The sequence below is a fragment of the Amblyomma mixtum genome, chromosome 10, assembly GCF_055824585.1.
Source record: "Amblyomma mixtum isolate Tamu chromosome 10, ASM5582458v1, whole genome shotgun sequence".
NCBI lineage: Eukaryota > Metazoa > Arthropoda > Arachnida > Ixodida > Ixodidae > Amblyomma > Amblyomma mixtum.
Genome location: NC_143021.1, coordinates 125166313 through 125190961, shown reverse-complemented (window position 1 = coordinate 125190961; position 24649 = coordinate 125166313). Strand labels below are relative to the sequence as shown.

The following is a 24649-nucleotide window of genomic DNA, read 5'->3' as shown; positions in this document are numbered from 1 at the left end:
AGAAAGAAAAGGAATGGGAAGAGGAAAGAAGAGAAGGCGCTGTCGCGTCTACTCTTAAGGCGAAGCTTAACGGAGGGAAAATGTGCGTTATAAATTGTTCGCTAAACTATTTTATTATCAATAACGAGTTGGGAGGTGCACAGGAACCAAGTCTTCAGCGTTGTTTTGGAAGTCACATACAGTGGCACCCCTGGCAACAAGGCATAGTCGGTGGCGTGTGGCAGTGCGTTGAATATAAAAACTTCTTTAACATTTGTATTGTATCAGTCGCGCATGCACACTTTTGTATGGGCCTTGTCCAGCGTGATATCTGTAATACGTGGCCGATATCATGCAGCCGCCTGTAGGCTATATATATATACCAGCAAGCAATCTCGAATAAACCTCCTTCTTCTTGTTGCTTTCACGCTGCTTGTTCGTTGTTGGACGCCGGAACAACGTTTTTCAAAATTTAACGACCTGAGAGGGTTAACTGCTGAGCTAGTTGATTTTCAGACATAATAAACAATTTTAAGTGCAACGGGGACAACACACAAGAAAGACGACAACACGAGCGTCCGTGTTGTCGTCTTTCTTGTGTTGTCTCCGTTGCGCTAAAAATCGTTTATTAATGACCTGAATTCGCATGTTGACATTCAGATGCACTGCCACCAACCAAGTTTCTTTACGCCCCATTTTCATGCAGAACACGGCATTTCGTAATGTCTGCCTACATTCATATGCGACTTCCGCGCGCGGATGTCAGTCCCACGATCTTGGGCTGACTTGCCGAACGCCGAATTCATTCTGGCACAGCAGTGGATAGAAACAGTGAGGGGTGTTACTCTCGTGCATGGTCTCACCGCTGAATCATGCTGTAAAGCTGTTCTCTGCGTATGTGACAGCAGAGCGAACGCGCTCAAAAGAAAACGACCCAAGAGACGGGCACAGTGTGAGTCCGACCAGCATTTACCGCTTCATCTCGGAACGCAGCCGATTAAGTACAACACATTCCGCCCTAGAAGTTCCGTGCTCTCTCACTCCTCCCCCTACATGAAAAATAAACTAGTCACACCATGGGCAAACAAATTAATACAGGAAGTTCCAGCCGCAAGGTTCTAAAACAGCCAAAATACTTACAAAGCAGGAGTTGTCGGTGCCGTTGCCGTAGTTACCGAAGAACAGCCCGCCATCTTTTTCGCAGTAGTAACGACAATCGGAAAGCACAATTTTCTGTGGAAATAAAGACAAAAACATTTGTCATTTTCATATATCTCTTCTTGCTAGGGCATGTTGAGGCTGGTGACATGCGCAGCTTTCCTTTTGTTGAACGTTTCCGCGTTAAATTCCAATCCTGACAATAGAGATTTTGCACGCTCTAGAGTTATTTCAAGCACACTTTATCATGAAAAAAAAAGTTCGCGGTGGTCAGAGTAATAACCTATTGTGAGCTGATATTATCTGCCTCTACGACGTAATCAAATTTCGACAATGCTACAGCACTAGGTGTGCAGCGCCAAGTTTATGAGGAGGAGCGGATGGCCAGTAATCCAGACTCGACATGCGGTCTTTAAGTGCATGTGTGCGGCATAATGATAACGTGGAAGTTGAAAGTGGGCGTTCGTCTCTTAAGCAATTCCTTTCTCTATGTCTCCTTTTTTGTTACCTGTCTGGCATAGTTTCCACCACACAAAACACTCCAGAAAGTTTTTTTTTAGTTTTGTTTAAATAGAGTTGACATTTAAACTTAGAAATTCTCCTATGCATAAAGAATTAGGGTGCTTCATTTATCAATTTTTTCTTATAGACATAACAAAACGGACTTCTGAAATCTTTTATTCCACAATATCTATAATTTTAAACTGATTTTATAGTAGAATAATATTGCGTCTACTGAATACAAGCCGCTGTTATGCTCAGTGTTAATCCAAACTATCCGCAATTACACTAATATTTCTCTTCTCAAGACAAGAATCAGGCATCATTTGGAATGTAAAATCCTAGTGATATCAGCTGAATCTCAGACTCATGACAAAATTTATCATGCAAGCGTTCCAAGAAAATAAAGTTTCATATCACTTACTGTGGAGTTTTCCTTGTCTTTACATCTGTGGTATTTCTCAGAAAATATGAGCCGCGCGGCTGCCCCAAACTCTGGTTCCCCTGCGAAGTCAAAGGGTGCCGAAACGCAGATCCCTTCTGCTTGTAAAGAGTAGAATGAACGAAACTCACACTTGATCTCTAAAGAAAAACTGAGGGAGGGAACAGGCACCAACAAAGCGAAAGAATGTGGTGTTATAGCGGGGCCAGAAATATGTCCTTCCTCCCTCCCCCCCCTCATCCCTTCAGTATATTTCTTGCTTGCGGTGCCTTTCAGGGACTAAACAATATTCATTCGCAGTATTATATTGCCACTTCACTACAGTATTTATTATCGATTGCTGTCCCGGCAAATAGTGTAATGTTGCTTGAATTCAATAGTATATTCTTTGACACACATGATTTTAAATTGTTTTATATTTCTCCAAACAGTTCAGAAGCCACCATTCTCAGAGCCTGGACAGCTGTAGCTCACAAGAATGCAGAGAAGCGAAGCTAGAAGCAGAAAGGAGATGGAGTAACTTTCTACGGCACCACTCAAGCTCTGATCATAATGCGTTTGCCCCGGAAAGCATTCACAAATAATTGTCCACCCAGGAAGAGAACCATAGGAGAAGACTATTAAGTTCCGCCTTAAAGGCATGACAAGAGAGGTTTAATGGATTATTGCCCCCACATGCAGGATTGGTCATTTCGGAATTTGCGTTCGTATATCCCTAAGAGTCGACATAGCACTCCAGGAGCAGTGCTGCAGCGGCTAAGCGATGCGTCATTGCTCTGCGATGGCCGATGATGCCGCTAGAGAGAACAAGGTAATTTTTTTTTGAGCAACCTCTCGTTACTAATCATTAATTTAACTGCCACTCGCCACGGTGGCCAGTTTGCTGCCGCTACAAGGTCAGGTGACTAATGTGGCCCACCTCTGTTGCCTCTCCTGAAATTTTTCGCTTACAACACCGAGAAGAACGATGACGAAACCGCCGGATCTTTTAAAGAACGGCAGCCTTAACACTGTCGCATTAATAGATCGCGGGCGGCACTAATAATGGTAGGCGGACAGAAAAGCCTTTTGGCGTCGCAGAACAACCCTAACAAACTGCTCGGATATCTACGACGTAATCTGTCTTCCGCCCCTATGTGACAAACATTGCTTGTATGCAAATCATTAGCCTCCATATCAGAAGTATTGTTTGTATGCAAAGCTTTAGTCCTTAGTGAAATTCCGCCGAGCTTGCCCAAGTAACTCCCTGCGAGTTCATTCTGAATAATTCCACTCCATTCATTTTTCAGAACTACAAACAGTCTGCCAGTATCTGAACTATAAAGCACACCTTAAGTTTACCGTCACTTGATTCTCACAGTTAATTTTCTCACCTCGGCCCATTCCGCAAAATAAGGCTCCGAAAGAGCCACCAGCGCACTGAAGTCATCGCAAATATGTCTTATCGAGCTGTCCTATCATTCTGTCGCGTTGATTACTCTCGCAAACACAAATTTTTTTCTTGCCGTACAGAACGCTGTTTCCTAAGTTTTATTTCACGCACAGCTCGGGACTTGCATCGCCCTTCCCGACTAATAACGTTCATTTAACACCATCCACATTTCAATACTACATCGTCTAGCAATGTACAATTAAGATATAAGGCTTGCTGTCCGCGCTGATCGCGCGCATTGTCGCACTAAATTCGCGATGTGTTCAGAGGCGTTATCAAAAATATCAGTGCTGCGGGCTATATTTGAAATTTCTCCTGGACATACTGGGAGTGCCTTTTCCGGCCTAGAAAAAGATCGCTTTTGGAACACACGATATTAAGTGAGCCATGGGGAACATATACGGTGCGTCCAGCAAGTTGTACGCTTCTGTAACTTTTTTACTTTCTCATTCTGTGGAATATTTTACTAACGGACACTACAGCTGAGTTTTCTTTGCGAAAAGAGCATGAGATGAAGAAGAAAATAATTGATGCAGAAAGGACTTATATATGATTATATTATTACAGATTCCGCGATATAATAAAGCGCATTCTGCACGAAGTGCAGCAATTCGGGAATAAATTTTGTTGGCATCATTATAAAATTCGAAATTTATTTCCTGTATTTACCAAGTCACTAAAATCAAGATGATAGTTTCAAAACATTCAACCTTTAGACAACATCTTAGCATATTAACACACTAGGAGACATCGAAACTGACGTATATGCAGCGATATCAAAGCAATCATTAAATATCGTTTTCCCTGCAATACTGAACCACTTACCGAATAAACATTTATTTTCTGCGAAAGAAATTCCAGCCAGCGTTATTGTGGTCGTATTATTCCTGCCAATGTTAGATTTCAGAAAAAGAATGTGGTTTCTAAATTCCAGCAAAATTTTATCTTGTTTCCTACATAAAACCACATGTATTAGGGATGCTTTTTGTGGAAACATAAAACTGCATTGAAACATGCATAACTGAGCAAGAATGACAATGCAAAATAAAAAAAATAGCAGTTTCTTGAAAACAAAAAAAACATTGTTTGAGAGATCCAGTCATGCCATGCCCTTAAACTGAATGACTCTAATACCTGCGCTACCAAAACACCGCTGTTATTTTTCTGCTATGTTGTCTCAATGCATCACCTAGAAGCTGGCGGCGTGTCTTGAAATAGGGTACCATTATTCGTAAAAGTGAAAGCTTTTCACGCAGGTATTTAAGGGCGGCATACAAAGAATTCGCTTGAACAGGCACCAGGGTACAAGGTATTTTTGTGTTAGCGGATTCAAAAGCCGCCAGGGCCGCCGAGAGGCCATGCGGTTCGGTTGCCTTAATGACGGCTCGAAATTCGTAGTTGTAGATCGCATTCTTTCATCAAACATTCCTGCTCAACACTCTTTCGTAATAAGCTGATATAAATGGTTTGCCTTCTATTGTCTTTGTTGTGGATTCTTCATGCATGTTCACAGTTTTAGACAGATGAAACTTCTTCTAGATCGCTTTGGGTACTCATTCGCATTTGCTGGGCTTCTTTCTGTGCTTTAGTATTCTTGCACTTCAAGGACAGCTCCATTATTGCTTTTTAATCTCACTTTAAAACCCGCCGCGGTGGCTCAGTGGTTACGGCGGTCGGCTGCTCACCCGAAAGACGTGGGTTCAATCCCGGCCGCAGCGCTCGAATTTCGATGAATGCGAAATTCTATAGGCCCCTGTACTGTGCGATGTCAGAGCTCGTTAAAGAACCCCATGTGCTCGAAATGTCTGTAACCCTTCACTATGGCGTCCCTGATAGCCTTAGTCGCTTTGGGAAGTAAAACCCCATTACCTAACCTAACCTATCTTGCGGGATATTTTGGTTCGCACTGTGTGGATGTGAAGTACCTCAGAAGTAGTTGGTCCAAGTGGCGAAAAATAATTCGCAGTTCAGTGCAAAAAGTGAACGTGTCCATAAAAGTGCCCACAAGAACTGCGATTATTCAGAAAATAGACAGCTAAGAAAGTTTAAATGCAATGTACATTAAATGGTGTAGGGGTGCGTTTATTAGGCGTCCTCAAGATACCGAACCGCCGTGCAGGATCTGGCAGCGTAGACGGGCGTAGCCAGCACCAAGAGAGCGGGGCAACTTCGTCGTCGTCAGGCGCAGCGTAGTGTCGGCGCATAACTTCGTCGTCGTCAGGTGCAGCGTAGTGTCGGCGCATGGCGGTAGCGGAACCTGTCACAGTTGGCACACTACAGTTTCCCCCTGGCGAAAAGGAGCCAGCCTGGCGTATTAAGGGGAAGGAAGCACAGAGGGGTCGTAGTACGGCTTCAGTCGGTTGACGTGGATGGTTTCGCCGCCACGGCGACGCAAGTCCGCAGCGGGTGCAACGGGCTCAACAATATAATTGACCGGAGAGGTTTGCTTGAGAACCCGGTAGGGACCATGATACCGGTGCAGCAGTTTCTGCGAAAGGCCGGGAGTTGTGGGAGGCACACAGAGCCACACAAGGGACTCGGCAGGGTAGGAGGTAGAGGCCGCGGAAGTGTCGCGGTCATGTTTTTGCTGCCACTGGGTCTGCGTGGTAAACGAGCGAGCAATCTGACGGCATTCTTCGGCGTACCTGGCAGCGTCGGAGAGTGGCGTGGACTCGGAAATGTCGAGCCGGTAGCGAAGAAGAGTATCTATCGTGCAGGGGGGCTCGCGGCCGTACAGAAGAAAGAAGGGAGAGAATGCAGTCGTGGTTTGTGTCGCAGTGTTATATGCGTAGGTGACGAAGAGAAGAAGGGAAGTTGCCCCGCTCTCTTGGTGCTGGCTACGCCCGTCTACGCTGCCAGATCCTACACGGCAGTTCGGTCTCTTGAGGACGCCTAATAAACGCACCCCTACAATTGGTGCAGGTGCTGGGTACGTCCCCTACAATGGTTTGAGTTCAGAACATAGCCAGTGTTTTATTTTGTGGTATGGTTCGTAGGTACTTTTAATTTTGCATCATCAATGTCTAGTTGATTCAGCTTTTAAATGGTTTCTTCTGATTTCTAATCGGTTATATTTCAGCGACAAAATCTTTGCAAAATTATTTACTAGTTATAAACACGACAATTACAAAATGAAAAAAAAAATTATTTCGGCTCCTTGGTTACTGCAATGGTTTTTTTAAAACAATATTTGAAGGGAGTAGATAGGTGGAAAGGTTCGGAGTTTTACGAACCTAAGTCTTCGTGTCTGATGCATGTGCCACCTTTGCAGATTCCCGGGCTTCCAATGCGTTTTCCCCTTTCATTTGTTTGCTAAAAAAAGCAGAAGACAAATGGTCAACAATGACGTTTCCAGGATACTCCATGTTTAGTCGGTGTAAAGGCGAGGCCTTCTTAAAGGGCTTCGCTCTGCCCAAGAAAAAGGGGCATCAGTCGATAGAACGGTTGTCTGCATTCTTGTTGGTAATGTGGACTGAAGGGTGAATGAAATATGCTTAGCTAACGTAAGAAACGCGTCCGCAGCAGTCGTTGGAGTGCGCCGTAGAGTGTTGCTGGTGTGCGCAATGTCCTAGCACTGACCGATCTAGAGTAATGAAAACTTTGAATAAAGTAAACCTGTGGCGTCACATGCATTTATAACTGCAGTTTCTCACGCAAGGATGTTTAAAAGACGGCACATTAGAAAAAAAATGTGAAAGGACGTCTGCACCCCTCAGGAACGTCCTTCATTATGCTAATATTAGAGCGCGATGAAGTCCGTCCCGTACCTGATACAGGAAAAATAGACCAGGACGTTCAACAAGACTGAGGCTGTGCAAGAGCCGTACAAAGGCGCAAAATACAGTTCCGAAAATTCTGCGTATTTTCAGTCGCATAACGAGACAGTACATTTGCAAAAAGCAGCATGATGCCATCTACTTATCTCAAGCCATGAATTGTCGACTATGAACTATACCTCCGGATGAATCGCAGAGAAATAAATCAACTTGAGTAACCGATACCGCTACGCGCAGAAACTTGTCTTCAAGAACTGACTTCAGGTTCGCTGCGAGAACAGTCGTATTGTTAGGAGTGAATGCACGTTCCATGCTCAGCAATTATATTCATCATCAGCCTGACCACGCCCACTGCATGGAAAAGGCCTCCCCCACGTACCTCGAATTAACCCTTTCCCCTGCCAGCTCCATCCACGGTATCCCCGGAAGATTCTTGATCTCATCCGCCCACCTAGCTTCCTGCCGCCGCCCGCTACGCTTGCCTTCTGTTAGAATCAATTCCTTTGCGTTTAAAAACCAGCGGTTATGTTGCCTTCGCATTACATGTCCAGCCCAAGCCTATTTCTTTATCTTGGTTTTGGCTAGAATGCAATTAAGTCGCGTTTGTTCGCTCACAGACGCTGCCCACATCCGGTTTCTTGACGCTACACCTAACATTTTTCTTTCTCCATTAGTTGTTCATAACTTGAACTGAACCTATTTAGTTACCCTCCACGGTTCTGCCCCATAGGCGAGTACCGGTAAGATACAGCTGTTTCATTCTTTTTTTCTTGACGAATACCACCAAACTGCCGTTAATGATCTCAGAGGCATGTTAATTTTTAGCCCCACCATTCAGCTCTACCTTCATTGATCATGCTTTGCAGTTCATGTCCCGAGAGACTCAGCAAGGCAATGTCATCGGCGAATCGCAGATTACTCAGGTATTCTCCATTAACTCTTATCCCCAACTTCTCCCATTTCAGGCCCCGGAATACCTCCTGTAAACAGATGGTGAACAGCACTGGCGAAATTGTGTGTCCCTGCCTGCAACGTTTAATTAATTTATTGCTGACTTTATGAAGAACTATGCTAGCTGTGGAGTCGTTATAGATATCTTCCAACATTTGCACATAACACTCTCCTAAACCCTGCGTTCACAATGCCGTCCTGACAGCTGAAGTTTGCACCGAGTCAAATGTGTTCTCATAATCAATGCAGTTTATATATAAGGGTTGGCTGCATTTTGTGCACTTCTATATCCCTTGATTTATAGTGTGAATATGGACGATCGCCGAACAGTACAAGAGCCTCTGCGAGGCACAGCAATGCAGTATTTTTGTTCCCACACGAATCATGAATTGCGTTATGAATTTCTACGCTGCGGCTTCCGAATCATTCTTCTCAAGTAGCCTGCTCGTTACACTATTAAGTACAACAACTTACATGGAACACTTCGAAAAATATCCTGCTTCACAATTTCCGCCAGTAACCGAGCTACATCTAATTATATAGAAGAGTGAACTTTTTGATGGGGTAGACAAATGCCATCCCACGGCAGTCTTTATTGTACAAGTTTAGAAATTTCATTTTATGCCTTATATCATTATGGTCAATAAAATGCGCTACCGCCACGATACACAGCCTGAAGTGAGGATAGTTCGTGTATTTGTCTACATTTATTCGAATACCTACAATCCTTGTAGGCATTTATTTTTATTGAAGGAAAGAATAATAGCAGTCAGTGACTCCGTAACTCAACAGATATTCTGTCGATACCAAGAAGCGGCTTGATGATGCTACGCCTGCACTTTCTGGCACAGTTTACACTGAAATCATTACTTCTTCACTTTAGTCATTATTACTTAACGCGCGTGGCTAAATGACTGCATGCTAATATAATAAGTATAATAGGATTTCTTGTTGTTACACTTTGATATGTATCATATGAAACACATTGAGCAATGCATTCAAACGATGAATTCAGCAGAACACAAATTTGTCAACACATAATGTTTATGGGTGCGGCAAAAACAGACATCACGGCCAAAAAGAAAGTGTTATGAATGATTTCCCAGTCTGCCTAAACTAGCGGACGCTGAATATTTGGGATATTGATGCGTAACTATTCCGTGGGATGTTTTCTAGCAGATTTCACAGTTCCAAACTATTCTTTTTGCAAATCTGACAGTGTGTCATTCTGGTGAAGTATAAAGCAAACTAAGATGCAAACTCAAGCCTTACTATGCACGGCGTTCCTTGAACATAATGGACAAGATAAGTTCCCAAGCGGCCTTGACTGCAGGTGTAGCTGCAGTTTGATGCGTATCCGTCCTGAAATATTGCAGTTTCAAATGCATAGTGAGAACGCTTGTAAACAAAACATATCATTGCAGCTTAGTGCCTTCCTTACTGACTGGCGCCAGACTACCATTATTCCCTGTGGTTTTTGTGGTTGGGCGTTGATAACCGTAAAACCGTTACAATCTGTTTCGCAAATGCATTCAAAATCCTTTATTAAGGTCTCAAGATGATATGAGCGCGATGAATACGCCTTGAGAATTCGGCATCAACATGCAAGGTTCGCTTGCTGATGATTCGATGTAGATATAATTGTGATAGAAAGGAATTCGTTTTTCTACAGATAGCGTTCCTCGAAAGCGTTGGCCGTAAACATTCAGATGTGTTGCTGTGTTATGAATTATTTGAGCGACAGACTCATTTCGCATGATATTTACGGATAAATGAAACCATACAAGCAAACTTTCAAAACCAATTTTGTGTTGTTTATGCTCATAGAGAAATGTTTGGTTTGGTTTGGTTTATGGGGTTTAACGTCCCAAAGCGACTAAGGCTATGAGAGACGCCGTAGTGAAGGGCTCCGGAAATTTCGACCACCTGGGGCATAGAGAAATGTATAACAAAAATGCCGGGCGACTATTCCGTGTTATGGCACAAATTTTCCGCAGCAGGAACTCGACCGTTTGGTCTTCGCTGGTGCTTTCTGTTTTCTACGCATTGCTACTGATACGTTGACCTTTGAGAACAAGGGTCATAATGCTCTGGCATTCATAGTGATACGCATAGGAGTTTTTATGTCCCTGTACTTACGCCTCTGTACGCGTTGTCACAAGGCTTAGGGCGAGGACCTGGAAAAGACAAGTACATACAACCATGAGCCCATAGATGATATCGTGGCAAAATGGTGCAACGGTGTATTGAGAAGTCATGACGTGAACCATTCGGTAAAAAAGAATAATTGGGAAATTCGAACTCGAGAACCGAATGCGGAGACCATCACAGACTCCAGCTTAGGTGCTTAACATATAAATCGAATTAAAGAACAAAATACTGTGAAGAAAATAGTGTTGTTTTTTTTTTGTGGGGGTGGGGCGCGTTTAACATCCCAAAGCGTCTCAGGTCATGATGGACGACTGTGAAGAAAAGTCATCTTTTCTGAGCTAAGGCATCTGATGTAAAGTTAGTTTTTGCTAGATTTGAAACTTACAATTTGTCACGCAGTATTTATTAAAGTAAAAAAAACGTATGCCGGTCTTCAACTTTCTTTTTTCAAAATTACAAGAGTCATAAGGGGACTTCATTATTAGGGCCATGAGCAAAAAGACAATGTGAGCAGAAAAGAAGCATTTTAAATTTTTCGAGCAAGGATGAATGGAAGCTGCCGTGACTACTTTTATGACGCCGAGTGTTCTTTCGCAACGTAAAAATAACTGCCAATCATTTAACAGATGAATTAGTTTTCCTGGTATCAGGTGGTTGTTATTAGGACACTCATATTAGAAAACATGAGAAGAAAAGCTTTAATAAAAGCATAAAACGTCCTCTTTTACGTTAATGGCGCTCGTTACCACCCACGTTTGAGAAACCGGTAAAAATAAACAATACAAAAAGAAACATTTTATTGGTCCGGCCGTACAATAGGTTTCAGCCCTACAACATGCCCTACAAAACGCCAAACAAAATGTTAAGTGGTGTTTCAAGCAAAGCTGCCGCATACGTGTAGATGCAGGGTTCAGCAGGTATCAAAGTAGCTGAGTTGGCAGAGTGATATACGTGTTGGCGGACATCAAAGAACCGGTGCATCAGGCTACCATAATGTGGTTAACTAATTTCTTAGAAGTTATAATGAAAACAGAGTAACGAATGAGCACAACAGTAGAACACAAATGACAGGAGCAGCGCTCTCTAGAGGTTTTCGCTTCGACGTAGGCGCTGGCCCTGTTTTCCTTTTCGTGTGTTTTTCCGTGTGTTTTTTTGGCCATTGATCTCATCATCAGTAAGCTCTTTGTATGACTGACTATCCCTTAAGCGTTTGATTGGTTTTATCTGTTCCTTGGTTTGTTATGTAGCGTAGAGAGGTATTTTGTTTTGTTATGAATTTGTTGCTCCCTGTTGGCTTCGTAAATAATTAACTTCATGAATTGCTTTGTATGCTTCGTGTGTGGTATATTGACTGATGATTTGATATACTACGGCAGCAATGATTCCTTGGGTTGGCGGTATGTTGTTGTATTTTACTTCTTATTCATTTGCGAATCCGCTTGATTGTCGTACTATACTCACTGGTCCTGTCGTATGTGTTCTACCGTTGTCCTTGTTCGTTACGCCGTTTTCATTACACCTTCAAGTATGAACCAACTAGCCCAAGCAATAATTTTGCCTAATTGCTCAGAGTTACCTTTGTAACGATCACAAGTACCGGATTGCAATTGGTCATCCGTAGCTATCGTTCGTAATAGCCAGATCAGTATTCAGAATTTCGGAAACAACTTTGGCCCTGAGGATCACCTAACTTACCCGTCTAGCGTGCCAAACAAAACACTTGGTCTTGAAAAGAGAGCAGTAACAGCGCGGGCTAGGCAATGCTCGTAGGTCCACGGGAGTTAGTGGCGCACGTGTGGTGTGACCTCAGTTCCGTCCGCACTGTGGTAGTTGCCGCTGCTCTTTGCTATAATCGCTGCTCCAGACCACGCTTAGGGGCGGTGACGTGACGCATGCGTCGTGGAGTCATGTGTGCCGAGGCGCGTTTCTTGGGGCACGCCTAAGACACAAGTACATCTTTTGGCGCAAGTCAGCCGAAATTTTAGAGACTTAGCGCAGTGACAAATTACTTTTCTGAAATTATAAGCGGTATGTGGTATAAGTGGTATTAAGGGCGGGCCACAAGTTACAGGGGAAGCGAAGCGTTTAACTTTAATAGCTAAACAGTTGCCTTTCAGAAATGGGTTAACCAGCTGAGTAGGTATTATGATTCACCTCATTTCTCATCGCTTCTAAGAATTATATTAATACTGCGCAGTAGCCGCCTTGGGTCCTGAGAAGGCTAGTTTTCTAAAAATTAGCGGAAAGGTTTTGTGACGTACGGTAGAGTAAAGAGAAAAATAAAATTGAAACAATATTTATAAAACGGCTACCAAAAAAATTCTGGGAAGATTGCACGAAGAACTACCTCCAAATATTTCATATTGTTTCTGGTAAGGACACCTGCCGTGTAGTGAAGTACTCCAAAATAGCGTAGATGAGAAGAAGTAAACTTTGCTTAAGAAAATGTTATTTCCCTGCCTTTTGTAACGCCCACTGCGGTAGGCAATGGTAAGCAAGCGCACTGATTTTTTCTGATCCTGGCTCCTCAGATTGGCACAGAGCAGTTAAAACTGATCGCAGGTGGTATAACGAGCTTCGTCTTTGTATTTAAAACCTTTTCGAGTTTTTTTTTTAAATTACATCTCTACAAGATTAGCGTAGGAGAAGAGAGCATCTGTATGATATATTGCCAACACAGACTGCCAGCGAAACTTCTTCAACAATGGTTAGAATTCAACCGGAAACATAACGCAGTGAAACTATGCGTGCTATGCTCTGCAAAAGACGTCTCATCACTTTGAGTCGAGGGCTGAAGGCAGCCGCTGAGCACAGGTGACGACACAGAAATCATGATGAAAACATGGCCATGGACCACTGCCGCCTGACTTATTGCCGTAGTTTTTCGTTGAATTGCGTCGTCCGAGGATTATTGTCTTCCTTGGTTATATTAACAGTGCCACTTTAGCATCACCATAACCAACTTTTAAGGGGACAGGACAGAGGAAAACATTATCATACCAAAAGCGGATGAAACAGCTTCGCATGCGTTGTCGTATTACGCAAGACTATAAATAAATATTTGTGGACGCTCTTACGACTTATTTATGCAGGCAGCAATGAAACGATCTTTTATTTGATTGCGCATTTTTACCGGATGAAATTTTCTGGAATTGCTCAAAATTTCAGCGTGTAGTTTAAATTTAAACTAACTACCTAATTATCTCATTCATTCGTTCTCCAAAAACATCCAAATCTAGCTAAACCGAACGGAGTAATCAAAAAGCAATGCTTAAAACACATGTTGGTACACATAAATGCGCATTAACTCTGATCTTACTTGCGAAGTAGTATTCAAGAGAACTGCAAAAAGCATATTGTTGAGATACCGAGGTTCAGCCTTTATTTTGGTTCACGAAAGGCCTAATCAACCACTAAGCTTAGCTCGTTTAAGCCTAGCAGCCAAACCTCTGTAGTGCACCATCGTCACTTCCAGTAACATACTTACGAGGCAGGGCAGTGCAGACGCCTTTGGAGCATTGGCCTATAATCCACCACCCCCAATTATTGAACTGGAACCAGATGCGAAGTACATTTTAATGCCAGGGCGCTGAGAGTCCCCTTCAGGACACAAGCTGAAGTTTTAGCTGCTGGCTTTGGCTTTGCGTCAAGAAAATGCGGATTGGTGAACAGGGTCCTGACGTCGTAACCACACAGCCATGTGAGGGTAATTTAACACTTCACAATGACCCTATAGAAAAACAATGATAACATCACTACACAATTCTCCATCGGTGTACAAGGCCGAGACGTAATGCCACCACAAACGCTGTGCCTCTGAAAAATGGCATTTCTTCCTAAAATTAAAGCCGTCGACCCGGGACTCGAACCGTTGTCCCTTAGGTCCTGAGCCCGGCGCTCTAGCCCCTCGGCCAGTAAGGACCGCTCGATGGATTTGGTTGAAAGGAGGCCTGGTGTGTTTTGTGCTAAAAAGGGCAAGAAAAATTTAAATAACAAAATATATAAAGGTGTCTGTTCTAGCGAAGTTATATTCAAAGTGAACACCAGAACGCTTAACAGACCCATGAAGGCTACCCGTCATAATCTTAAGGCGGAGCTTGAGAGACCAATGAACTTAGGTTCAACGGTTCCCACTTCAGCGCCTAATGCACAACTGGCAGTTAGTTTTCAGCGGAAATACTTTGTGCTGTGCCTCGAAACTATACACTGTTGGTTTTCTGAAATCTACACCATGCTGTACTTGCTTAGTGGCCAGCGCGTTAGCGGATAGTTCCTGCTTTAAAATGTGTCCCCGCATTTGCCAGAATTCATGTGATGTAAAATTACTAATTTAATACCGAGTTCCTCAGTTTGAACAAACTAACTACACAGGTGGTCATTGCAGCTCTCAACAGGAACTCTGTGCAAAATTATTGCAGCTTCTAAAGAATCCTTATTACCACGCACACTACTAGGTCAAAAACCTAAAAGAGAATCGCATATGTTTTTGAATTCTTATGAAAACCTTAAATGTACCGTTTTTGTTTGTTTCAGCTGCATGAAATGTGCTCTTGCAGCTATTACTAAGTAGCTAAACAATGCAAATAGCGATGAGGAGATTTCATTTCATTTCCAAACTTATGCTAGCATATGATATGTAGTTTGAATGCATATTTTTTTAATGACAAGTCCATAAAATTTCCCTCGTTCGCTGAAGGATCATTGTTAATACAAGTTATAACAGGCAGCCATGAAAGACGTTCTGATAGCAATAAATTCAGCAACTGTTACCAAACTTCTGTCCCTTAGGATATTTTGAAAAATTGGCTTCAAGCGATTATAGGACAGTGAAGTCAGGCTTTATGAGAACCATACCGAAGTATTTCCGTTATGAAATGAAGTTTTTGAAGCCAGCACAGCGGTCTCTGCTCTCCTCAGATTCTGGACAGTTTCGAGGCGGGCTGCAAACCGAGAGGGCAGTCGAGAAGTTCTATCGAATTTGAGATTCACATCGGGCAACTACGCGCAGGCTCCAGAATTGACACATGACCAGAACCTAAATGGCCCTCGGACCAAGAAATAAATCTCATTGCATATGCTTACAGCTTAAAATTTTTATACGTAATCGGCAGAACTGATTAGCAAAGTGGAAACAATTCGAAAGGCTGTGATTATATACTAGTAGGAGTGTACCACTTTATTAAAAACCGGGTTATTCGTTCTAAGCGCTGCGGACTGGTTAGGGTGGATGCTAGGGACTTCATTTTGAATGTTGGGCTTGGAACCTATTCAAGTGGGGTCTCATTTTCACAAATTCACCGCTTAAACAGATCCGTTATTTCTAGATTCTTGCATTAGTACAATGCAGAACAACTCACTTAAGCACCTATCCCACTATAAGTTTCCCTCACTCTCCTTCGATATTGAAGGTACGCTTAGCACATGAAATCGCTGTGATTTAGAAGTATCTCACACGTGTTTTTTTTTTCGATTAGTGGAAATTTAATTACGCAAAATTATTCTTAAAACTGATGCAATTTTAGTGATGTTAGCTGCGGGATACGCAAAGCGTTATCAAGCCGCTGATTATTAATCAGATCAGTGAGATTCCCAGACAAGGTGCGACTTTTTTACTTACAAAGCAAGGCATTCCATCGTGACGTATCCGAGTCCAGCCGTTAGTCGTGTAGCAACTAGAGACACATGACATTAATGGAAGACGCTGCAATGATCAAAGCAATACCGTGATGCAGTGCTCAAACAAAACCCACTCAGAAAAGGTACAGATAGTTCAAAACATTTATTTATATTTTATCACCACCCTCGCCATATCCACCATTCCTCCGTTGCGTACAGTGCACTTCAAAGGTCTCTCTTATTGCCATCAAATAAGCCCTGCTGTGCAGCAGCTGGTGCCAATACATCGGCTTCCAGCTTCATTATCGGCTTGGTTTATCGTCATTATCGGCCTCCTGGCGTTTGGGTTCACTCGATTAAAAAACAAAACAGTCAGTAAGTTTTCTGTCGCAACAAACGTCCCAGTGAAGTGTGTTCTGCTCTTTTGCTTGGATAATGTTATTCAGAACAGAGAAGCAAGCTTTTTTGACGGCCACGCATTTTTTGAAGCTCTCACTGTAGTTTGTTTCGAGCCTTCTTGATTTTAGCATCAGTTTACAAAGCCTCGAGGTGTTGCATTGCGGACTGCATTGCATGTCGGAAGCCAGAAGATGAAAACCCCTCGATATTTGCTTAGCGATTGCAGAAAGACACAATTTGGTTCTTCATTTAAGTGATTTCAAACAAATATTCATCGGGTCTATTGCTTACAGACATTATTTTAGCAGTTCAATGCACACATCAAAATCTTCGCTGCAGAGGCGTGACCTCATTTGTTTGTCTATTGTAGCACACTAGTTCGGCGGAAATGTAGCTTCAACTTCCTGTCTTCTGCATGAAGCGGAGATGTTTTCAGGCCTCTCTGCTCTACAACAGTTCATCTTGCATAGATAGGACACACCACATCTGCTACCTAGAAGATAATATTCCTGTTTTTTTATTATAACATACATAACGTGGCGTACAATGTGCACAGGCACGTGACACAATATGCGCACGCCTTTTTACAGCGTCCAATCATGGAATAAAGTACGTGCATTGTCTATCGTCGTAAAAGAATTTACCCCTGCGTTGCTTCCCAATTCCACCCGTTGGTAACATTTCAAAGTAATGGAGCGCGCTTATTCCTTCGCATCTGTAATAATTTCGAGTTACTGCTTTGCCTAACCGTGCAAAAATGTTTTTCATCGCTAACCCATGTCCTGTAATTGTTTTTTCATGAAAGCATTCATGTGCACTCGCAGACAGTTACCACTCAGTTACAATGAGAAGCATAATTCAGTTATTATTTTTCCTGCTAATTGCTTCTTTTATATAGTTTTATATATTCTACCCCCCTCGCTTCTCACTAGCTCTCCTAACTTTTTCATCGCTTCTCCCTTTCTTCGTTTTTTTTTTCATTCAAGCCGTGCCCGTGGCATCGTGATTGAGTGCTCGCCTCGGCTACAGGAGGTCGGGGGTTCGATTCCCCCGGCCGCCGGTCTACCGAGCCGGTCAATCCAATAGGAACAGGTGGTCCCCCAGCCTAGCGCTCGGCTCTTCAGGGGTGCACCGCGTGGGAAGGACAGCCTGCGCCTAAAAATTCCCGTCAAATGTGGGCAAAAAAAAAAACGCCAGCGGTGAAAGCCCGCCACAAAACTCGGGCCTTGTGCCAGTTACAAAACCTACGTGACGTTCTTGCAACATACTGCTTCAAGCCTCAGGAGAGACGTGCAGTAGCACTCTCCAGAACTTCGAGGCCCTCGAGAGAAAAAAAAGGGGCCTCAAATTGTCCTGGACGACAACCAACATTCCCTTCTGTTTTGCTTGTTATTTTTGAACAAACGCACTCCAGCTCCCGCACATAGAAACAAAACCAAGGAGGGTTGAGGTGGAGCACTAACTAGTCCACTAGGTAACGCGTCGACAAGCGGACCAATGGAAAAGGAGTCAAGACAAGTTGAAGTTTTGTGTAGTTAAGAATATTCGACTGAAGCCTTCTGTGTGCTGTAGCACAGCAGATTATTATTTTGACATTGTATTTTTTATTAATTTAAACTAACAATCATAAACAAGGCTTGGATGTTCCAGAATTATGTGATTGTGAATTAATATTTGTCGAAAATCCTTCCGTCTTTCGTTAGGTGCGTAAAAATGATTTCTTTTGCAAAACACCCTTCTATTTTCTCTCTTTCCATCGTTCTCCAAGTCATTTTGTTTACCGTAACCCGCTGCACCAGTCGCAAAATTTCAAAGCATGCTTACTTTTAATTTTAAAACAACAGGTGAGTGCTGGCGACATGCATTTTGCGATGCTATAATGTAAAGGTTTGTCAAAAAGACCCTCTGATCAACAAGACCACACCTGAAAATGTCATGCACCAAATTTCATTTTGCAATGTTTTCTTTTAGTGGTGGGTACCTGCACTTACTAACCATTGTTGCTAGAGTTACCCGCTATTTGTGCATTACTTTGCAGCTAGTAATAAATTGTTTTTATGCCTCACGTGGTCTCGATGACAGTTCGTCTTTTGGTACAAACGTTTGTGAGCTGACAGTTTACTTTGAATGTTTACTTTCTAAGTCATGTCCTGCAACTACTTCCCTGAATAACTTAGGAGTGGACGTCTTGAGGAAAATAATGACAGCCTACGAATAGGGTTCATAGTAATCTTATACCCAACTCATCCCAGCGCAAGACTCTTGATAGGTTTCGCAAACAGGTACTGCATAAAACACTAGGGGTTTCTTCCTAACGCCTGCCACATTTTCTGGCTATTTTTGAATCACATGTCTGGAATGCTGCATGCAATAAAATGTCAGCTCCTGCTGCGTTCTCAGTAACTGCAACAAGAAAAGTGAGAAAATGACGCTGCCAATTTTATTAATGCAGTCGATGATTCGTAAAAGGAATCAAGATGTTTATTTACGAACGATAGGAAATGTCGCTAACAATGCCAAACTCCTCAGATAAAAAAGCCGCCATAAGAAAGTGTTGAAATGTAGAGCATAATTTTATATAAAGCAAATAAATGAAAGTAAGCTATGAAAAGCCAGTGAACAAGTGGGAGGAGAATATCAGGCCTGCCAAGAAAATTTCGCCAAAAGCAATTCTCAGAGTCTCGGTAGGTGCAATAAAACTATCCTTAGTAACGTTACTCCACTTTTTATTCACAAATCCATATTCTGAGACTTTAATGGCCTATTTTAAAAAAAAAGAATAAATAAAACACGGCCTAAAGTGTTCATGAGAAAATTTATTGATTTATTAGTTTCAGTACCCTCAAGGCCTCAAAGACGTTAACTTGGCGGCGGGCACAAAGCAAAAAAATATATACAGAAGTAAAATGCGCAGATTTGTTAACGTATAATAACATGGCTATTAAAAAAAAGTCAGTAAGCCCTGACTTGAAGGATGGTGCATCCACGATCGAGGCAATGAATGGGCGAACGGTGTTTCACTCTGTGCATGATTTTGGTAGTATGAGTTGAATAGAACATTGGTACGGCTAAAAGGAATGGCGGCCACAAATAGGTGGTCTGTGCGAGATGATATGCATAAAGGCTAGAATTGAGGTTCGCTTTTTAACGATGGCGGAAAAAGGAAATTTATGAATGAGGGACAGGTGAGAAATTTTCACTCGGTGAAGTGAATGCGGCAGCCTAAAAATTGATTTCATTAGGAGGCGCTAGCTGGAAGATGACAGTTGATGGTAATCAAACGAGCGGATCGGGTTCGCGCAGACTAAGTGTTAATTAAGTTATGTTTAGCTGGGCTCTATAATCGCGATGCGTAAAGAACCAGAGCAAAATAGAACATAGTAAACTGAATTTCACTGAAAAAGCAGTGCCACAAACACCAAATGTCTCTCTATTAACACTGTTTAAGAAACAAGAAACACGAAAATATTACGGACACGACAAAAATACTTATGTTAACAGGGGCATATGTGTCAAACTGCAGGCGTCAGGGTGTAATACTTGTGGTTCACTACCACAATTAGAGGTACACAAGCTGCTGGATATTCGTTTGCTCGAAACTGGCGCATCTTTCGCTTGCTGGCGGAGAATCGAGATGTTGCTGTATCCTCCGGGCATCCGCAGAGCACGCAGCAGCTTTCAGCAAAACACCGGGTGAAGCTACAACACTGATAATTAAACAGAGATACTGCGTACAGAGAAAGTTACTGAAAAGCACAAGGGTCTTTCTAATACACTTTTCAATAGTTAACATAAAGAAAACATCCAATGAAGGCGTTTTATCCTACAATTTCTTAGCCTAAAATTTGATTTTATTAGGAGGCCCTAGCTGAAAAATGACAGTTGCTGTTAATCAAACGAACGGATTGGGTTTGTGCAGATTGGGAGTTAATTAAGTTGCGTTTAGGTGGACTGTATAATGCCGATGCGTAAGGCACCAGAGCAAGCTAGAACACAGTAAACTGAATTCCACTAAAAAAAAAAACAGTTCCAGAAACACCAATTTCCTATCTATTAACACTGTTTAAGAAAAAAGAAACACGCGAATATTACAGATACGACAAAAATACTTATGGTAACAGAGGTGTGTGTCAGCCTGCAGGCGTAAGTGTGTAATACATGTGGTTCAGCACCACAGTTTGAGGTACACAAGCTGTTGGATATTTGTCTGCTCGAAACTGGCGTATCTTTCGCTCACTAGCGGAGACTCGAGGTGTTGCTGTATCCTCTGTACATTCGTAGAGTAGGTAGCAGCTTTCAACATTCATTAACTCCACATATTAGGGTGCACTCAAAGCAAAACACCCAGTGAAGCTACGACACTAATAAACAGCGATACTGTGTACAGAGTAAGTTTTTGAAATGCACAAGGATCTTTCTAATACATTTTTCTAAAAGTTAACATAAAGAAACACCTAATGGGGGCTGTTTATAAACCGATATCCAGAATTGCAAAACAAGGCTGCGCTACACACCTAGTCAACGAAGGCACAAAAAACAACAGGACCAGCGCTGGTCCTGTTGCTTGGCGTGCCTCCTTTCTCTTCTTCTCTCGCGCCGTCCTCTTTTATAAATCTCATGTACCAACAGACCCCACACAAGAGTTCTACCCGATAACCAGTGACGTTGGCCGTTCTACCTTCAGTTAGGGCTTCATTTTAATAGGGAAGTTGTACAGGTGGCACAATTAATGAATTCCAATGCTCATACGAGCACGCCTTTTGCAGGATAAGTGGTGAACCTTTCTTGGCCTAATCAAGTATATTCAAAAATAAAATAATATTTCTATTTATGTTCTTTAGAACACTTTCCTGAGCAAAAATCACCAATAACGTTTCCAGGTGATATCAGTGATACCTGCAATTTTTAATGCAATGAATGTGCTTGTTTCGGTATCTCTTGCATAATTTTGATAGCCCTAAAAAACGGCTAGCTATCTGCCAATCGTCATATTGTTCTTTCTATTAGGCCTTGTAGAAAAATGTAGGTTGAATGCCATACAATAAATCTGGCAGTTATAATTGGGCGCCGCCAGCATTGAAATATATCATTAGTGTATGTTGCTTCATGCAACATGCAACTTTAAGCTATGCATGTGACGTCCCTCCTTAGCTATAGAAATAGACATCTTCATCGCAAAACTAGGCGATATAAAATCGTCATGCCAGCCATTACGAGCTCGTCTTTCGCTCTAGCCAGCAAAGTAGGGCAATTTGAAATTCAAGTGCTAAATGTTTGACGCTTACGTAACTCTCATGTTTATCAGTCTAACAGGCGTTATGGACTGAAGGAAGTTTGTTGATGAGAAGCAGTTTGTGTCTGTTCCCACCACTCCAGCATTGCTAAACCTCCCTGTATACGAACAGCTAATACCACTGACTCGAATGTTTAAAAGGAGTACATTCATAGAGCCTATCACAATTGTATGTTAAAGCTTAAAATAACCGAAGGAACTAACCATCAGTTTAACGCGCCCTTTGCTGCCATCCCATCTGTCAGGAAGAACTTCAGTAAAGCGCACATCGCTGCGAGAACCACCGCTATTACGAGCGAATAGCGACTGAACTGGCTGCCATGATAAGCGCATGGAAGTCTTTTAGTGCGGAAACACTAATTGACGAGGACTAACCGGGTCATCAATATTTTGTCAAGCTTGACCTTGAAGATGACGTTGGCAAACACTAGCATAGGAAGAGGCTACGCGTAAATAAAATAAATATTGCTGTGACTGCGCTTCGAACAAGGGGTTGCGCGAACAGATAAGCTTCGCTGGCCATTGCATGACACAACTATGCTGTAACTGCAGCCGATCACGCTTCGAGTTAGACTGCAACACACACTCGCGTTGTGCAGTGCACATTGTCATTTTCGTCTATTTCCATCTGCTAACAGAAGCGATCAGATCGGTTTGATCTCAATGAGATTTTAACCTTAGGCTAATATTGTCGCCGGCTGACGATGATGATGATGAAGAGATGCACTATGCCACGAGCCGACGACGGGTGAAGACGACAAATATCTCTCGCTCGGTCCGCTCAGCGCTGCTCGCAGCTATCCTGGCTGCTGGTATAAGTCTCTATTTAAATATTTGTAAGTATATTTTTTCCTGTTACATATTTGGTGTGGTGCGGATTTCACCAACGCCTACATCAAGCGACGGACGGCACCTCGGCAGCTTAGCCATGCCCGAGACGTCTCGCAGCAAACAAAGCCGTCGGGAACACCGTCGGTCATTCTGGCTCACCGTCGTGATCCTGGGACGTTTTCCGGCCCAGATGCCGTCGACGTCCACGACTGGCTCAACATGTAGGAACGTATGAGCGCCTACAACCGATGGGACCCTACGCTCACGCTCGGCAATGTAATATTCTATCTGAAAGGCACCGCTCACGTCTGACACGAGACCCATGAAGATGATCTCACAAGCTGGGACACATGCAAGCTAAAGCTTCGCGAGCTGTTTGGAAAACCGACAATTAGCGGCCAAGACCGACCTTGCTTCCCACTTCGACCGAGCCGTACGTTTTGTATATGCAGGACGTGTTGCCACAAACTTGACGATGAAATGTCTGAATGGGACAAAGTAGGCCACGTTTAAAAAGGCATTGCGGACGATGCATTCCACCTTATAATTTATCAAAATTGCTGAGCGGCTGACGGCATCGTAAAGGAATGCCGACTGTACAAGGAAGCCAAAAGCCGGTGGCATTAGTCTTGAGTTCGCCCGCCTCTCCAACACGAATGAGACATCATCATATAGAGATCTGTTGCCCCGACAACCTTCAGCACCACCTGAAACTGTCACGCGCATCATCTGTCGAGAACATGAAGACATGTATATTTTTTTCAGGAACTCAAGTAGATACTTTAATAGATACAATGAATTCTACCCTCTCAAATCTATATGAATGGACAAAAAAAAAATGGTGTACAGGTAAATGTCGCGAAAACAAAAGCAGATACTTTTAGAGCAAAAAATAAGAAAGTTACACTTGTAAAAGACATTTGCTTCAATAATGCTCATGTAGATATAGTACCTACATTTAAAACACTGGGAGTTGTATTTAATGAAAAATGACTTGGGATGACCATGCCTATTTTTTTGCCAGCAAACTGTCGCAAATTATTGGTTTAATTTGCAGATATCGCCAACTACTGCCAACAAGAGCATTGCTGGCCATATATCATTCACTCTTTAGTTCTCGCCTCAATTACTGTAATTTAGTGTGGGGAAGAACTTCGCAAGAAAACATCAATAAGCTACTCGTATTACAGAAAAATTTTATCAGAATAATTGAAAATGTTCCTAGAACATTCCATACACAAGAACGTTTTTATAAATACAGAATACTCCCGGTAATTAAATTGTACACCTTTCTCCTCAGCCACGCACTGAAGCGCGAAAATATTAATCACACGTCCTTCCTTCATGAATTCTCCAACATTGAAGTAAGCTATAAAGTACACAACACAAGAAACGTCGATCAGTGGCACATTAAAACATACAGAACAACATATGGGTGTCAAACGCTTGAAAACATATTACCGCGTCTACTAAATGCTCTTTGTGCCAATGACATTGACCTAAAAGCCACCTCACACAGAAAGCTTTTAGAATATTTTTTATTTACAGATACTGCATTGAATCTGTGAACCCAATTGACTGTATTGCACTCTTCATTGCTTTGTTTGTCATTTTGTTTTTCTTGCGGGAAGTACCTGTCGCGATTTTTTTGCAATATTGCATTTAGTTTGAAAGTGTGCCACGGTTTTGTTGCCAAAGTTCGCAGCTGGGTGTCCATGGCCAAGTCAAGCGGTCCAAGAGGCCGCTTTTACTATGGGCACCCTGTCACCATGTATATTGTGGTGGTAAATAAATAAATATCAAAATATCAAAATGTTCCTGTCCACCCGCAGCCACTTGATGCCGACTATCAGTTGCCCGCAATGTCTGTCATCCAAGCAGTAGTCCGCCAAGAATTTGCTAACCGGGGTCTTTAGCCTGGCGGCTCCATGTATAATTGGTGGAAAAATGTCTAGCCCAAGTGTCTGCTTTGCTCCTTGTCTTCTTTCCAGCCCCGGATAATACTGCGATCAATCATGGACGCCCTGAGTACTTTAACCCGCGCCGACGCAATTCTCCCGACTGGCGGACACCCGATTATCGGCTTATTTGTTTCCACTGTTCGCGTGTTGGCCACCTCA

General features: G+C 42.6%; 1 protein-coding gene across 3 annotated transcripts in view; it reads right to left on the bottom strand.

The window, feature by feature from the left end:
* The window catches only part of LOC149326867 (uncharacterized), a 43743-nt gene that overhangs the window by 8079 nt on the left and 11015 nt on the right, over positions 1-24649 (bottom strand). For 2 of the 3 annotated variants that reach the window (XM_089564108.1, XM_089564111.1), the window contains exons 3-9: positions 16008-16091; positions 13878-13941; positions 10379-10416; positions 9512-9601; positions 6746-6824; positions 2063-2142; positions 1120-1212 (exon numbers count right to left, since the gene is read on the bottom strand). In XM_089564108.1, the coding sequence (XP_089420234.1) occupies positions 1120-1212; positions 2063-2142; positions 6746-6824; positions 9512-9601; positions 10379-10416; positions 13878-13941; positions 16008-16091 (528 nt within the window). The remainder of the gene's footprint in view (positions 1-1119; positions 1213-2062; positions 2143-6745; positions 6825-9511; positions 9602-10378; positions 10417-13877; positions 13942-16007; positions 16092-24649) is intronic. The other variant, XM_089564110.1, reaches the window with a different exon arrangement.